This window comes from Eschrichtius robustus, chromosome 14, assembly GCF_028021215.1.
Source record: "Eschrichtius robustus isolate mEscRob2 chromosome 14, mEscRob2.pri, whole genome shotgun sequence".
Classification (NCBI taxonomy): domain Eukaryota; kingdom Metazoa; phylum Chordata; class Mammalia; order Artiodactyla; family Eschrichtiidae; genus Eschrichtius; species Eschrichtius robustus.
Window position 1 is genome coordinate 43,064,305 of NC_090837.1, and position 18,193 is coordinate 43,082,497.

At 35.7% G+C, this 18,193-nt stretch overlaps 1 protein-coding gene across 1 annotated transcript in view; it reads left to right on the forward strand.

Annotated features, from left to right (window-relative positions):
• The window catches only part of TAF4B (TATA-box binding protein associated factor 4b), a 113,221-nt gene that overhangs the window by 84,686 nt on the left and 10,342 nt on the right, over positions 1 to 18,193 (forward strand). The window contains exon 14 of the mRNA XM_068563585.1: positions 7,903 to 8,013. Within this exon, the coding sequence (XP_068419686.1) occupies positions 7,903 to 8,013 (111 nt within the window). The remainder of the gene's footprint in view (positions 1 to 7,902; positions 8,014 to 18,193) is intronic.

Below are 18,193 nucleotides of genomic sequence, written 5' to 3' on the forward strand. Positions count from 1 at the left end.
TCTTCCAATCCAAGAACATGGTATATCTCTCCATCTGTTGGTATCATCTTTAATTTCTTTCATCAGTGTCTTATAGTTTTCTGCATACAGGTCTTTTGTCTCCATAGGTAGGTTTATTCCTAGGTATTTTATTCTTTTTGTTGCAGTGGTAAATGGGAGTGTTTCCTTAATTTCTCTGTCACATTTTTCATCATTAGTGTATAGGAATGCAAGAGATTTCTGTGCATTAATTTTGTATCCTGCAACTTTACCAAATTGATTGACTAGCTCTAGTAGTTTTCTGGTGGCATCTTTAGGATTCACTATGTATAATATCATGTCATCTGCAAACAGTGACAGTTTTACTTCTTTTCCAATTTGTATTCGTTTTCTTTCTTTTTCTTCTCTGATTGCTGTGGCTAGGACTTCCAAAACTATGTTGAATAATAGTGGTGACGGTGGACATCCTTGTCTTGTTCCTGATCTTAAAGGAAATGCGTTCAGTTTTTCGCCATTGAGAATGATGTTTGCTGTGGGTTTGTCATATATGGCCTTTATTATGTTGAGGTATGTTCCCTCTGTGCCCACTTTCTGGAGAGTCTTATCATAAATGAGTGTTGAATTTTGTCAAAAGCTTTGTCTGCATCTATTGAGATGATCATATGGTTTTACTTCTTCAATTTGTTAATATGGTGTATCACATTGATTGATTTGTGTATATTGAAGAATCCTTGCATCCCTGGGATAAATCCCACTTGAACATGGTGTATGATCCTTGTAATGTGTTGTTGAATTCTGTTTGCTAGTATTTTGTTGAGGATTTTTGCATCTATATTCATCAGTGATATTGGTCTGTAATTTTCTTTCTTTGTGACATCTTTGTCTGATTTTGGTATCAGGGTGATGGTGGCCTCATACAATGAGTTTGGGGTTTTCCTTCCTCTGCAGTTTTTTGAAAGAGCTTTAGAAGGGTAGGTGTTAGCTCTTCTCTAAATGTTTGATAGAATTCACCTGTGAAGCCATCTTGTCCTGCACTTTTGTTTGTTGGAAGATTTTTAATCACAGTTTCAATTTCATTACTTGTGATTGGTCTGTTCATATTTTCTATTTCTTCTTGGTTCAGTCTTGGAAGGTTATACCTTTCTAAGAATTTGTCCATTTCTTCCAGGTTGTCCATTTTATTGGCATAGAGTTGCGTGTAGTAGCCTCTTAGGATGCTTTGTATTTCTGCAGTGTCTGTTGTAACTTCTCCTTTTTCATTTCTAATTTTATTGATTTGAGTCCTCTCCCTCTTTTTCTTGATGAGTCTGGCTAATGGTTTATCAATTTTGTTTATCCTTCTCAAAGAAGCAGCTTTTAGTTTTATTGATCTTTGCTATTGTTTCCTTCATTTCTATTTCATTTATTTCTACTGTGATCTTTATGATTTCTTTCCTTCTGCTAACTTTGGGTTTTGTTTGTTCTTCTTTCTCTAGTTACTTTAGGTGTAAGTTTAGATCGTTCATTTGAGATGTTTCTTGTTTCTTGACGTAGGCTTGTATTGCTATTAACTTCCCTCTTAGAACTGCTTTTGTTGCATCCCATAGGTTTTGGATCGTCGTGTTTTCATTGTCATTTGTCTCTAGGTATTTTTTGATTTCCTCTTTGATTTCTTCGGTGATCTCTTGGTTATTTAGTAACGTATTGTTTAGCCTCCATGTGTTTGTGGTTTTTACGTTTTTTTTTCCCTGTAATTGATTTATCTCATAGCATTGTGGTCAGAAAAGATGCTTGATATGATTTCAGTTTTCTTAAATTTACTGAGGCTTGATTTGTGACCCAAGATGTGATCTATCCTGGAGAATGTTCCGTGCACACTTGAGAAGAAAGTGTAATCTGCTGTTTTTGGACGGAATGTTCTATAAATATCAACTAAATCGATCTGGTCTCTTGTGTCATTTAAAGCTTGTGTTTCCTTATTAATTTTCTGTTTGGATGATTGGTGGAACTGAGGTGTTAAAAAAGTCCCCCACTATTATTGTGTTACTGTCAATTTCCTTTTTTATAGCTGTTAGCAGTTGCCTTATGTATTGAGGTTCTCCTTTGTTGGGTGCCTGTATATTTATACTCGTTATATCTTCTTCTTGGATTGATCCCTTGTCTGTAGTGTCCTTCCTTGTCTCTTGTAACATTCTTTATTTTAAAGTCTATTTTATCTGATACGAGTATTGCTACTCCAGCTGTCTTTTGATTTCCGTTTGCATGGAATATCTTTTTCCATCCCCTCACTTTCATTCTTTATGTGTCCCTAGGTCTGAAGTGGGTCTCTTGTAGACAGCATATATATGGGTATTGTTTTTGTATCCATTCAGCGAGCCTGTGTCTTTTGGTTGGAGCATTTGATCCATTCATGTTTAAGGTAGTTATCGATATGTATGTTCCTATTACCATTTTCTTAATTATTTTGGGTTTGTTTTTGTAGGTCCTTTTCTTCTCTTGTGTTTCCCACTTAGAGAAGTTCTTTCAACATTTGCTCTAGAGCTGGTTTGGTGATGCTGAATTCTCTTAGCCTTTCCTTGTCTGTAAAGCTTTTGATTTCTCCATCAAATCTGAATGAGATCCTTGCTGGGTAAAGTAATCTTGGTTGTACGTTCTTCCCTTTCATCACTTTAAGTATATCTTGCCACTCCCTTCTGGCTTGTAGAGTTTCTGCTGAGAAATCAGCTGTTAACCTCATGGGAGTTCCCTTGTATGTTATTTTTCGTTTTTCCCTTGCTGCTTTCAGTAATTTTTCTTTGTCTTTAATTTTTGCCAATTTGATTACTATGCGTCTCGGCGTGTTTCTCCTTGGGTTTATCCTGTATGGGACTCTGCGCTTTCTGGAGTTGGGTGGCTATTTCCTTTCCCATGTTAGGGAAGTTTTCGACTATAATCTCTTCAAATATTTTCTCCGATCCTTTCTCTCTTTGTTCTCCTTCTGGGACCCCTGTAATGCAAATGTTGTTGCGTTTAATGTTGTCCCAGAGGTCTCTTAGGCTGTCTTCATTTCTTTTCATTCTTTTTTCTTTATTCTTTTCCGCAGCAGTGATTTCTTCCATTGTGTCTTCCAGGTCACTTACCCGTTCTTCTGCCTCAGTTATTCTGCTATTGATTCCTTCTACTGTATTTTTCATTTCACTTATTGTACTGTTCATCTCTGTTTGTTTGTTTTTTAATTTTTCTAGGTCTTTGTTAAACATTTCTTGCATCTTCTCGATCTTTGCCTCCATTCTTTTTCCGAGGTCCTGGATCATCTTCAGTGTCATTATTCTGAATTGTTTTTCTGGAAGGTTTCCTATCTCCACTTCATTGAGTTGTTTTTCTGGGGTTTTATCTTGTTCCTTCATCTGGTACATAGCCCTCTGCCTTTTCATCTTGTCTGTCTTTCTTTGAGTGTGGTTTTTGTTTCACAGGCTGCAGGATTGTAGTTCTTCTTGCTTCTGCTGTCTGCCCTCTGGTGGATGAGACTATCTAAGAGGCTTGTGCCAGTTTCCTGGTGGGAGGGACTGGTGGTGGGTAGAACTGGCTGTTGCTCTGGTGGGCAGATCTCACTAAAACTTTAATCCGCTTGACTGCTGATGGGTGGGGCTGGGTTCCCTGACTGTTGGTTGTTTGGCCTGCGGCGACCCAACACTGGAGCCTACCAGGGCTCTTTATTGGGGCTAATGGCGGACTCTGGGAGGGCTCACACCAAGGAGTACTTCCCAGAACTTCTGCTGCCCATGTCCTTGTCCTCACGATGAAACACAGCCACCCCCCAGTTCTGAAGGAGACCCTCCAACACTAGTAGGTAGGTCTGGTTCAGTCTCCTATGGGGTCACTGCTCCTTCCCCTGTGTCCTGATTCCCACACTACTTTGTGTGTGCCCTCCTAGAGTCTAGTCTCTGTTTCCCCCAGTCCTGTTGAAGTCCTGCCGTCAAATCCCGCTAGCCTTCAAAGTCTGATTCTCTAGGAATTCCTCCTCCCGTTGCCAGACCCCCAGGTTGGGAAGCCTGACGTGGGGCTCAGAACCTTCACTCCAGTGGGTGGACTTCTGTGGTATAAGTGTTCTCCAGTTTGTGAGTCACCCACCCAGCAGTTATGGGATTTGATTTTATTGTGATTGCGCCCTTCCTACCGTGTCATTGTGGCTTCTCCTTTGTCTTTGGCTGTGGGGTATCTTTTTTGATGAGTTCCAGTGTCTTCCTGTCGATGATTGTTCAGCAGTTAGTTGTGATTCCGGTGCTCTCCCAAGAGGAAGTGAGAGCACGTCCTTCTACTCCGCCATCTTGAACCAATCTCATGGTCACCTTATTTTTGATAAAGGAGGCAAGAATATACAATGGAGAAAAGACAGCCCCTTCAATAAGTAGTGCTGGGAAAACTGGACAGCTACATGTAAAAGAATGAAATTAGAACACTCCCTAACACCATACACAAAAATAAACTCAAAATAGATTGAAGACCTAAATGTAAGGCCAGACACTATAAAACTCTTAGAGGAAGACATAGGCAGAACACCCTGTGACATAAATCACAGCAAGATCCTTTTTGACCCACCTCCTAGGGAAATGGAAATAAAAACAAAAATAAACAAATGGGACCTAATGAAACTTAAAAGCTTGTGCACAGCAAAGGAAACCATAAACAAGACCAAAAGACAACCCTCAGAATGGGAGAAAATATTTGCAAACGAAGCAACTGACAAAGGATTAATCTCCAAAATTTACAAGCAGTTCATGCAGCTCAATATCAAAAAAACAAACAACCCAATCCAGAAATGGGCAGAAGACCTAAATAGACATTTCTCTAAAGAAGATACACACATTGCCAACGAACACGTGAAAGAGTGCTCTACATCACTAATCATTAGAGAAATGCAAATCAAAACTACAATGAGGTATCACCTCACACCAGTCAGAATGGCCATCATCAAAAAAATCTACAAACAATTAATGCTGGAGAGGGTGTGGAGAAAAGGGGACCCTCTTGCACTGTTGGTGGGAATGTAAATTAATACAGCCACTATGGAGAACAGTATGGAGGTTCCTTAAAAAACTAAAAATAGAACTACCGTATGACCCAGCAATCCCACTACTGGGCATATACCCTGAGAAAACCATAATTCAAAAAGAGTCATGTACCACAATGTTCATTGCATCTCTATTTACATTAGCCAGGACAGGGAAGCAACCTAAGTGTCCATCGACAGATGAATGGATAAAGAAGATGTGGCACATATATACAATGGAATATTACTCAGCCATAAAAAGAAACGAAATGGAGTTATTTGTAGTGAGGTGGATGGACCTAGGGTCTGTCATACACAGTGAAGTAAGTCAGAAAGAGAAAAACAAATACCGTATGCTAACACATTTATATGGAATCTAAAAAAAAAAGGTTCTGAAGAACATAAGGGCAGGACAGGAATAAAGATGCAGACAGAGAGAATGGACTGGAGCACATGGGGATGGGGAAGGGTAAGCTGGGACAAAGTGAGAAAGTGGCATGGATTTTTATATACTACCAAATATAAAATAGATAGCTAGTGGGAAGCAGCCGCATGGCACAGGGAGATCAGCTCGGTGCTTTGTGACCACCTAGAGGGGTGGGATAAGGAGGGTGGGAGGGAGACGCAAGAGGGAGGAGATATGGTGATATGTGTATATGTATAGCTGATTCAGTTTGTTGTAAAGCTGAAACTAACACACCATTGTAAAGCAATTATACTCCAATAAAGATGTTTAAAAAAAAAAGTCCATAGTTTTTCTCTGTTGTGCTGGCCAAAATACATTGTTTTTAAGAAAGTTCATTGTAAATACAACCAAACTGTTGTCAGTTTCCATTTTTGTTAAGAGTTTTGCAAAATTTTCTAAAACGTCTGTGAGATTTCTGAAAACCAAAGTGTAATTTGCAGAGTGGGAGAAAGTATTTTACTATATAGGTAGCGGAATTTGATGACAGAGGTCAATTTTAAAACTATTTATTTGATGTGACTATTGTGCAGATGCCATTTCTCTACAGGGGAAGACTAAAATATAGCTTGTTGTTTGATTTGTGCTGCAGGGTAGATTAATTAAAATTATATTTTGTCACCTACAAGTTCTATGTTGTGACAGCATCAGACTCTAAAACTATATATTTTATTTAAAAGGCCAGCATTAACAAAAGATGGTTTATAACTCCTGAAAATAGTTTTCTAGCAATTTGTATGTAAGTAAATACACAATTTAAATGAAGGATTTCTGCCCTGTAATTTGGGGAACAAATGGAAAATGGTTCCTAGTTCATTTTCTTTAGTTAAGTGTTTTCTGCTTTGCTGGATTCAGTTACCTATGGCTTATTCTTTGTCTTTCCTCTGATATTATAAAATAATTTGAAGTGATCTTTACTTTGTGTCTCTCTGAGACTGCCTATTTCATCATAAATTGTTTGCTGCTTTCATCCAGGCTTTTTTTTTTTTAATGTTAAAAATTTAGTTAGTGTTCTTTTAGAAAAATATTCTCAGGATACATTTATGGTTCCCCAATAGGTTACTTACAGCTGACTATCTTGGAGTCTGATCTTGTTTGAATATTTATCTAGCAACCAGTGCCAGGTTCTTTCTTCCTTCTTCTCCACAGTAATAAGATGTCAGTGGGAATTAAACCTGCTTCCTTTTCCAGAAAAGCTTAAGGACCTGTGTAGTGATATTTTATTTTGACTTCTTCACCTTGTTTTTTTAAAGAATACCATTTGACACTTACTTGCCTTGGTGAAATGATGCTATGTTTCATGCATTTATTTCCCAGTTTTAGTATCTTAAATTTATCTACCTTAATGAGGCATCTTTGATGGGTACCCCTGAATAGTTTAGTGCCCAAATACTAAAAAATTATACCTTGTAGATTTGGTCATTGTGGGTTAGGCATAATGAAAGCTGTACAACAAAACAATACTAACTCACTTTCAATTGTTGACATGAGGATAGATACAGAGTAAATCCATAAGAAAGGGTGATATATTGAAAAGGTTTATAATGAGAACGCTTGGCTCTGAGTTCTGTTTCTACTACTTATTATTTGTGTGACCTTTATGAACTTTTCCCAACCTCTTAAAACCTCACTTTCTCCCTTAGTTATTTAAAAAAAACATATATGTATAATTTTCATGTTATTATAGCAATTAATATATACCTTTCAGTGTCGTTGTAAGAGTTAAATGAGTTAATTTTAAGGAAGTGCTTTGTAAATCATACAGCATAGAACTGTTTCCTATAATATACAGAAACTATTTTTAAGTACCGTTGACCTTTGAACAACACAGGCTTGAACTGCGTGGGTTCACTTATATGCATATTTTGTTCACTAAGTACCTACTACAGTGCTACACAATTTGCAGTTGGTTGAATTAATGGATGCAGATACGTGGATATGGAGGAACCTCGGATGTGGAGAGCCAACGATAAGTTACATGTGAACTTTCTACTGCATAGAGGGTCTGCGCCTCTACCCCCCCCCCCCCACATTTGTTGTTCAAGGGCCAACTGTAATTCTCTGTTATTCCAAAAAGTTTGACTATATTTTGGCCACTTTCCCTCCAATTTAGCGTTCAACTTATTCTTCAGGCATTTCTTAACCTGTGCTTAAACTAAGGAGAGCTTAAGCTCTAGGGGTGTTTCTTTTCTTCTTTTTCTTCTATTCCATACTTCTTCCTTACCTAAATTCTGCCTCTTCTATTTAGAGATTCAGGAATAAAGAGTTTGTTAGAGGAAAGGAATCAAGAAATGATGTACCGTTGGCTGTTAGGGAAATCTGATATTTATTTTACACTGTCAACGTATTTGGTAAAGAACAGAACAGTGGGCTTAGTGATCAGTTTCTTTCCCCCTTTGAGCATCACTGTGTGTAAACACTGATTTTTTTTTTTTTTAATTCCATCTTCTAGTTACAACAGTTGGAGCTCGCGCAGATACAGCATAGAGATGCTAATCTCACAGCTCTTGCAGCTATTGGACCAAGGAAGAAGAGACCACTAGAATCCGGGTCTGGAAGTGAGGTATTGAAATAATGTTTGTTTGTTATTCTATTTTTCATGTCAAAAAAGCAAGCCTAAAGGAAGCAAAGAATGCAAATAATTTACTCTGCCTTGCACACTATTGCTGTCAAATACTTGTTAAAACTCTCCTTTGCCTCTTTTATAAAATCTTAATTTTTGCTTGTTTTTAAAAATATATATCACCTTGAACTTTACTCCTACTAATTACTTATTTTATACTTTTTCCTATCCCCCATCTCTAGTCATACTGAATCTCACTATCTCAGTTTCTTCTGTGCACTCTTTCAGGCAGTTTTATGTAATTTTCTCCCCTCTGTGTATCTAAATCCAGCTCATCTGTTAAAATCAAGTCTGCCCTCTCATTTCTATCATGAACCTTGACTCTACATACCCACACTGACTTCTCCTTTTCTCAGCACATAATGTGTTTGCACGGCATTAATCATTCTCTGCTCCTCGCGTGCGTGTTTTCTCTTCTGTGAGATTATGAATTTCTTGAGCAAGACTATAATCCTTTTCCTTTGTATCTCCCACAGGACCAGGCACATACATATTCAATAAATATCATTAATGTTTGATTAACACCAAGGAAGGATCTTACTTACGTCTTTAGAGTAATTATTTGCTGTAGTGATAGATGTTCAGATCGGTCATCAGGGCTGAGATACAGGTTCGATAAGAGCCCTGAGCTAGGTCAGCAGCAAAGGAACTGCGGCTCCTCTGTTATGCTCTGTAAAACTTCAATGTGCTTTGAGGCAAGCTCCTCCCAGTGCTGACCCTAAACATTGATAGTTCCTAAATGAATGACAGTCATCTCAGTAGAGGAAGGATTTAAAACGTCTAGTTCTTTTTATTAATAAAAGTGTAATGGATGCAATATGTTCACATGCAAAAAGAATTCATAGTATAAAAATGTTTGAAAAAAGTAAATGTTTCCTCCTCACAGATTTCTAGTCCCCCATCTCCTGCCCAGCCAGATGTAACCACCATTAAGATTCTCACATATCCTTCTAGAATTCGTTGTGAATATGGGCATGTATCTCATGTGCCTTCACAAATCCACATTTGATTTTGTTTTTACTAAATGCAGTCAAACTGTGTCTATTGTTCTGCTCTTGATTCTTTTCCCTTTTTCCGTCATCTCTCTCATATAATTTACCTCCATACTTTTTAAAGGTATATAACGTTACTGTGTTTAGATAAATAATGTATTCAACCAGTTCTCTAATGGAAATTTAGGTTGTTTCCGGGTTTTTGCTTTTATTGCCTCCGAGAACATCCTTGTACTTACCTTGTCGTGTGCTTGTCCACTGTAACTATAGACTAAATACTTAGAAATGGAATTCCTGGGTTAAAGGGTGTGCATTAATAGGAAAACCTTTTTGGAAAAATTCAAACATACTCAAAGCTAGAGTAGTATAATGAATCCCCTACACACCTACCATCCTGCTGCAACTACTATCAATTTATGCCTAATTTTGTTTTATTTATGTCTACACCAACCTTCTCAGGTAAATTTTTCACTCCTCAGGTTATTTTAAAGTCAATCCTAGACTCAATATCATTTTACCCATAGATATTATTTGTTGCTTTTCATTTTTGATAAATATTTTTAAATTACCCCCTGAATGAGTTGTATCAGGTTTTACATCCATTAGTGCCTGTTTTCTCACACTCTCATTTAACACTGGGGATTCTCTTTGCCATCTGATGGTTGAAAATGCAGTTTTTAATAGAGTGTTTAAATTATGAGTGCAATTGAGCAATTTTTTCATGTGTATATTGGCACTTTCAATTTACCTTTTCCCCACTGAGTTATATTTTTTAATAGATTAAGAAAATGGAACACTCCATACCTCCCTCCACTTTCCTTTCAGTTTATCTGGGCTTTATTCATCTAAAAGTTTGTATTTTCTTAAATTAAAAAAAAAAAATCAGTCTTCTGCTTTTGTCCTTCTGGGGTTCTATGGTGTTTGGAAAGCCCTTTCTTAATAATTAGACTCATGTGTTAGTACTTTTATCATTTCAGCTTTTAAGTATAAATCTTTGGTTCATTCAGAATTTGTTTTGAATAAGAGTTGAGATCTGGATTTACCATTACTCCCTCACTCCCCCCTCATTCTCCCCCAGGCTAGCAGATTGTCCCAACACTATTTACTTAATGATTCTTTCCCCACTGATTTGAAATGCCACCTTTATCACAATTTTGTGTCAAATACAAATTCCCGTATGTATTTGAGTCTGTTTCTGTATACTCTGACCCAGTGCTAGCTAATAGAACTGTCTGTGATGAGAATGTGCTGTGTCTGTGCTGTCCTCAGCAACTACATATGGCTGTTGAGCAGTTGAGCTGTGGCTAGTGAGATTGAGGAAATAGTTGTAATTTTTTTTAATTAATGTAAATTTTAATAGTCACATGTGACTAGCAACTACCATATAAGTGCAGCAGGACCAGTCTACTGATGTATATCTGTTTATGGCTATTTATGTATTAGTACCAAATCTTTTTTAACCATCTTAACCACTGTTAAGTGTACAGTTCAGTAGTGTTAAGCATATTCACATTGTTATGCACCACATCTCCAGAACTTTTTCATCTTGCAAAATTGAAACTCTGTACCCATTAAACAACTCCCCATCTTCCCTTTTCCCAGCCCCTGGTAACCACCATTCTACTTTGATTCTATGAATTTGACTACTTAGATAGCTCATGTAAGTGGAATCATTTAGTATTTGTCTTTTTGTGACCTCAAGGTTCCAAATCTTAGTATATTTTAAAATATGGTAAAACTAGTCCAGTAGAGTTTTTTTTTTTTTTTTTAAAGTGGGGAGAATAGTATCAGGGTTTTTTAAAATAAATTTATTTATTTATTTTTGGCTGTGTTGGGTCTTTGTTTCTGTGCGAGGGCTTTCTCTAGTTGCGCGAGCGGGGGCCACTCTTCACCGTGGTGCGCGGGCCTATCACTATCGCGGCCTCTCTTGTTGTGGAGCACAGGCTCCAGATGCGCAGGCTCAGTAGTTGTGGCTCACGGGCCCAGTTGCTCCGCGGCATGTGGGATCTTCCCGGACCAGGGCTCAAACCCGTGTCCCCTGCATTGGCAGGCGGACTCTCAACCGCTGCACCACCAGGGAAGCCCCCCCAGTAGAGTTTTTTATGTTCCTACTTCTCTAGCACAGGACAACCCACTGCCCTTTATTTTTGGTCTATTTACCTCGTGTGTAGATGTGTGTAAATATTTTATTAAAAGTGGGGCATGCTATTTCATCATTAAGTGTATTCCTATAAATATGGCCTAGTTAGCATACTTTTTTTCTTTTTGGCAAGAACAGTTACTTGTAATTTTTTTTGTCATCCACATAAAGTTATTCTTTATAATATTATAACTCCTTTGAGAAAGAGCTACAGGGATGTCTAAGTTCCTGCCCTACTTTTTGATAATGGTAGCTTTATACAACAAATTCTGTTAAATGTTTGCTTCGTGGGGAAGCGTCATAGCACGTGGGTAAGTACCTAATAGTTTGGACTCAGTCAAATCTGGGTTTGGTTCTTGACCATTAAGTTTTGTAACCTTTGACAAGTTCTTTAAACCTCTTACCTCAATTATCCCCAACTGGAATATGGGTATAATACCCACCTTATAATGCTTTAAGGATTGGATTATGTAAAGTGCTTAATTAGTTCCTGGCCTCAAGTACAGGCCTAATAAATTGTCGTCTTTGTCATCATAGTAATAGTACCATTATTTTAGCTTTTAATAGAATTTTATAAGTAGTATTAATGATCCATAGTGAATTTGAACTGTTAATCATTAATCTCTTCAAAGCTTCATTTTTATGTCTCATTTGAGTTTGTCACAAATCTCAGAAACATTAAATGTTCCCTGGTTTCTAATAATCAGAGATTTTAAAGAATTTTTCATCGATTGTATGTTTGAATCTGAGAAAGTCCATAGTTTACGGGGGGAAAATGAAATGTACTGTTGATGTTCAAAACAGTGATTAAAAAAAAATCAGTTTATATGATTTATCTATTAGCATTAAAATATAAGCTTATTTAATTTTTAAATTTCAAAACAGATGTGTTCTAACGTGGCTATAAATATACTGAAGTGTGTGTTTGCTTGGTGCTTCTTCAGTTTTGAGAACTTAGGCCTGTATGTTTTCCCCTTTATTCCTGGACTTTAAACTTCGATCGTTGTCAGACTTTTACTGAATTATAACAGCGAGTACTTTTGAGTAATGCCAACCTGAATTGAAAATATCCATTTCTTTAATGAGTTGATGACATTTTAGTACAATCCTTATTTTGAAATTAGCTGAAAACTATTTTTTTTGTTGATTTTTATTCATGGTGTTTTAACTTCAAAGGTAATTTTCTTTGAAAAATGGGAAACTGGAGAGAACCCTGCTGTATGCTCTTTCAGTGTTTACATATAGTGCTGATTGATTTGCCCCTCCAGTCACTTAAATTGCATGAATCAGGATTGTTAAAAACCCTTTAACGATTAAGTTTTTTTGTTCTCTCACAAATAACACAAAATTGATGTATGAAACCATTTAGATTTTTAATATTCTATACCTTGAAAACTGAGGGTCTACTTTTTGTCTGCCTCTTTCTTTATAGATGGGAACCTGGAATCTTACCTGTTTGATTTGAATTTACTAGAATAAGCATATAAACCCAGAGGGGAGTGAGGTAGAGTCTTGCTCGTTGAAGAGTAAAATCCTTAGTTCAAATGCAGGTTTTTAGTACTGAAGGGAAGAGGTTTCAGTTTGGAAGATTGCATAAAACGGTGATTTTAAAAAATGTAAAATTCAGAGAATTAAACTGAGAACATTCAGCATTCATAGATTATCATTTTTGTTGATAATAAATCAACAATAATAAATTTGGAGAAATTAGTTTTAGACCTTCTTCCTTTAGTATTTTTTTCTATTATGTAAAACAAAGCAAAACTGGCTCTTATCCTTTAAAAAAATCTTTCTAGTTGTACAATTTATATATTAAACTATCCTCTGTGTAGATTTACATTGATATTCTCAGAAGTCTTGGTAGAGTTGAATAGCATCAGCTCCTGTCTCCTCATGTTAACCTGGCAGAAAGCAACAAGTACCAATTATCATTTAGAACCAAATTATTTGTTTCATAAGCCTGTTGGCTTTAAGGGGGGGAAACTTGAAATTTACTACTTTGGAGTATTTAATTTGTCCTTAATTTACTGCTGTGTGTTGAAGTTACATATAAGAATATATGCATATGAAATTAGTTCTTAAATTAACATAGGCTGTACAGATACCTATGCAGTAATCTAGAACCTACTTAAAGATTTAGAGTGTTTGCATGTGTGTGTCATGTATGTATACTGCTGAGGTGATGTGTTTGGGGTTCTTTGGAATGTTAAGTCATTAATAACTTTACTTCCTGCATTAATTTTAGGTTCTTGGATTAGAAAGGATCTATCTTTTCTCTGTTAGCAATACTTTCAAATAGTTCACCTAACTTAATGAGCCAACCATCATAACAATACTTCTTTATTTTATTGAAAATAAAGATACGTTTTATTTTAACCTTATAACATATTGGCTTGAAAAATGCTGATATTTCTTTTAAAATTAAGTGGTTACAGTGCCAGATCAACTACATGATGCTTATAGTATTAATATGCCTAGTATGTGTTGCTTAAAATAGTGTTCATTTGCTAACCAAAACAAAGAAATTATTACTATATAGATAAGTGTATTTCCTTTCTATCTAGAAGCAGGTTAAAGTACTACCCTGTAAAACTGTAAGAATTTTAGAGGAAGATAATGAGGAGAAGGGGTTTTTTTGAAACGTTTCTTAGCAATAAATAGAAAATTTGATTGAATCAGAATTGCTTTCAGACAAACATATTTTTTTCCACAGTTGAATTCTAGTTCAGAGATAAATGTCAGATATTGATAACAATTTTGCTATATCTCCCTACAATTAAAGGTGCATTCCTAAAATTCGTTTCTTCTTTATTGTACTTTTTAAATTTGTATACCTTGAAAACAAGGCACTTCAGTTAGGCATACTTGTAAATATTTTTAAACCAAGCATTCTTTAAATATTATTAGCCAAGCAAATATTATTTGGATAGAACCTATAAAATGATTCTACTGCAGAACCCTAAATCTATATTCTTAACCATTTATGTTTAGTGGTCTCACTATAACATTAGTAATAGAAATGATCACATTGCAGTATTTTATGAGTAGGCTTAAGAAGGTGAGAAAGGACCATTTTAGAATAATGTGTTGAATTCCACTGGCAAGGATATTTCATGCCATAGCTTACAGAAGAGTGATTTCTGAGAAAGTTTCATTAATTTCTACATGTATTTAGAGATGAACTTTTGAAAAAATCCTGTACCTCAAATAGTGTTCCACAGCAGTTTGCTATAGATATTATTAGAACGTCTCTATGTAGAACTTGAGGATCTTGTGATAGTATCTATTGTAGCAACTTACCTTTCCCTTTAGCTCCAATTTGATGTTTAAAGTATTAGAGTACTTTGATTTTGGGGGGACAGGGCAGGGAGAGGGAAGGCAGTTTTCAGAAGACTGTGGGCAAACTGCAATAAAAAAATCAGGATAAAGAAATAAATGATGTTGCTATAAAGGAAACAAAAGAGCTTTAAGAATCTTTCCATATGTTTTCTTTGTTATTTTAGCCTGTGTGTAGGTGCCCTAAAACACAGACTGTCTCTACTCTGCTAGACGCCTAGTCCTCTGAAGGGCAAAGTACACCATTAGGGCCTAACCTGTTTTAGGTTAAAGATATCTTAGGGTTTGAAAATTCATTTATATGAATTTTTTGGCACCTAGTATACAACTTTGAAAATCAGGTGGGAAATAAAGCTTTTTTTTTTAGAAACTAAACTGAAATTGTTTGAAGAAAAAATCACAAGTTACTATGAAGCAGTGCTGAAGCAGTGTAAAAAGTAATAAAACGCATTGTGTTTTGAAAAAAGTTTTTTTCTTGAGCTGTTATAATTTTATTCTTAAGAAAAAGAAAAATAATTGTAGTTACTTCATAGACAGCCAGAAATCACCTGAGCATTCTACTAATTTGAATATATCTGAGAAAAAATTTACCAGAGTCATAGTAGCACAAACATTTGCCTGTCCTCATGATTTAATACTATATCCTCAGTGTCTTAGGATGTCTTTGAGCATTCAGGAAAAGAATTGCTTACTGGAGTCCAAGAACTATCTCTGAGATGCTGAAGAAGTCTGTGTGGTGGGTAGCCATTTTTTTCACTCCATGCTAATCGTAACAACAGTATTCTCTGTCCCTCTCCCATTATTTCTGTTCTTTGGTGGTGTGCCCCTTCAAGGAAGTGGAAGTTAGCGAGTTAAGTGACAGGTAATGATGTACCTGTTTTTTAAAACAAGCACTCAGCATTAGCTTCCTGCTCATAGACAAAAATGAAGTCTGGGGAAGGTGGGATGTCCTGGAAAGGCAGTGATGGTACCAGAGAGTGTTCTGTCCAAAAACGGATGGAACTTTGCTGGTTTGCGTGTGTCTGTATCAGATAAGAGGAAATATCAGGAGGGCAGGGTAAGATGGATTCCATTGCTTTGTCTTCTTCAGAGGAAGATGATTAGGGAATTTCTGGACTTAATTATTTCCCCCATTATTGCTTTTCCAAGAATCTTCAACATGGAGCAGGCTAGGGCTTCCAAAGCACTAGACACGTGGTGGTCTCAAACACAGAGTCCCCCACACGTTTCTTTGTACCTGTCAGAAAATATTATTTTGTTCTTATTTCTTGACTTTTCTTCTCTCTTCCCACCCACCTTTATATAAGGATAGTTGTATAGAATTATTAAAATCAAAGCTCTTTGGAATATAATATTTAGAATAGATTTCAGTGATAACTTTCTTCCATTGTTTAAACTGGTATGAATTTACCTAGGTATGGTAAGATCCTTTCCAATGCTTGCAAGTTTCTTATGAAGTCTAAATTTCTCTGAAATGAAGAAGACTCAGTTTCTAGAAGAGTACTATCAGAAGGTAGATTATACATTCAACAAATGATTATTGATTTTGGGGGGAAGAAAAATGTCTGTTATACTTTTAAGATAGTACTGCGTAAGCAAGGGGAATAGAGTAGATAGCTTTTTATTTGGGAGAGAAGAGTGTTTGTTAACTCTGATCATGTTGAAAATGTCAAAATAGTATAAAAGAGTATTACAAACAGCTCTTAAGTTTCTTGGGTTATCCTTTCCAAAAATATCCATGCATGTATTAGGTTAAACCATATGAACTTGCCGTTTTCATAGGTGGAAAACTATCAAGTATTGGCAATTTTATATAATTCTACCTAATATAATCAAATATATATACATTTACAATTGCATATATAATAATAGTTTACTTTTAGCAAGCACTTAGAATGTATCATCTTGGTGAGTCCTTGTAACTCCTTTGTAAAATCATACTATTATTTTCCCTAAATGAAAAAGTTGAGGTATAGGGAAGATTACTTTTCCAGAGTTCCACAGTTAGTAAGTGGAGAAGCCCAGATACATGTCCAGAGAATTTGGTGTTTGTCTGTGCTCTTTTTTTTTTTTTTTAATTTTTTTTAATCTTTTTTTTTCTTTAATGGGAATTATTTATTTATTTATTCATGGCTGTGTTGGGTCTTCGTTTCTGTGCGAGGGCTTTCTCTAGTTGTGGCAAGCGGGAGCCACTCTTCATCGGGGTGTGTCTGTGCTCTTAATTACTATAATGAGATCATCCTAAAAGTAGTGTTTTACAATTTGTGAAGCACTGCATCTTGGACATTTTTCCATACTGGTACATACTTTTGTGCCGTAATTCTATGATCCACTGATAGACATTTAGAATATTTTCATTGGTTTATTATAAACAGTTAGCATCCTCTATCTTCATGTACCCATTTATTTTGCCGAATTGATTTCTAGAAATGGAACTTCTGGGTCAAAGGGTATGCACATCTTAAATTTTAATAGATATTTCCATAATACTTTCCAAAAACTTTGTGCCAGTTTCCACCACTGTGTGAATGCCTGTTTTCCCATTCCCTTTTAGCAACAGATGTGATCAGTCATTTTAAAATATTCTAGTCGCTACAATTTTTCCTTTATTGTATCTCTACCATTTCTATGTGTCCTCTTCAAAGGTTGAGGTTCTATTTCTGTATGGAAACATGGTGTAGAAGTGTGAAAAACCTCTAAAATACCTTATGAGGGAGATACTTGGGTTTTAAAATTTTTATTTAAGCATTAAAATTATTTATGGACTTTTTTTTCCCCATAACTTAGAAATGTGTGTATTTTGAAATAGAGAACTGAGTTGAATTCTTATGGGTATTTGAATGATCAATCTTACATAGATGTCATTTTGTTTACCGTATTTACTAGTTTTCATTATTTGAGGATCTGAGTAGATTATAATTGAAATATTAAGCCTGGAATGATTTGAGGAAATGCAGCAGCTTAAAATCTACTAGGGGACAAACAGAATTAGAGATTTCAACAGATTTGTTGTCATCTAACATTTTCTATAAATATCATGTAGATTCATTAGAATCTAGAGCATTATTACTTTAGATAAAGAAGCAGCTTTTTTATGTTTTGAGATATATTTTTCACATTTTATTTTGCTCACACTTCCATAAACAAATATGCCTCTTTTTCGTAAATGACTTAAACATAAATCTGAATTTTAGATGGATCTTTAAAATTTTCCAGAGATTTAAAGTCTGACACCTTGTCAGCTATCTTCAGGGACCCCCTGTGAAATAAGTTGAATTGCACATTATGGGTTTATCTTCCCTCCTTCCCAAATCCCCCTTAAATGTTAGTAAAGGAGTGAAAATGACATAAATACACAAGAATAAAGAAGAGAGGAGAAATCAGCAATAAAATTATTCAGTAGTTTAAATGACAGTAAATTTCTCTCTGAAATATTCCGAAATAAAATGTTCAGATTTTCAACTAATCTTACCAGTGAAAATCCAGGTTTACATGGAAAACAATGTATCTGCCTTAAGCATTGCAACAGTACCTATTTAGAGTATGTTGTTGAATTCCTATTTATGCATTTTTCCCTAAGAATTGTGGAGAGTATTGAAAAGAATAAATATAAGTTGTTTTTGAAATGTTTATTTGAACTTGTTTGTTTGAC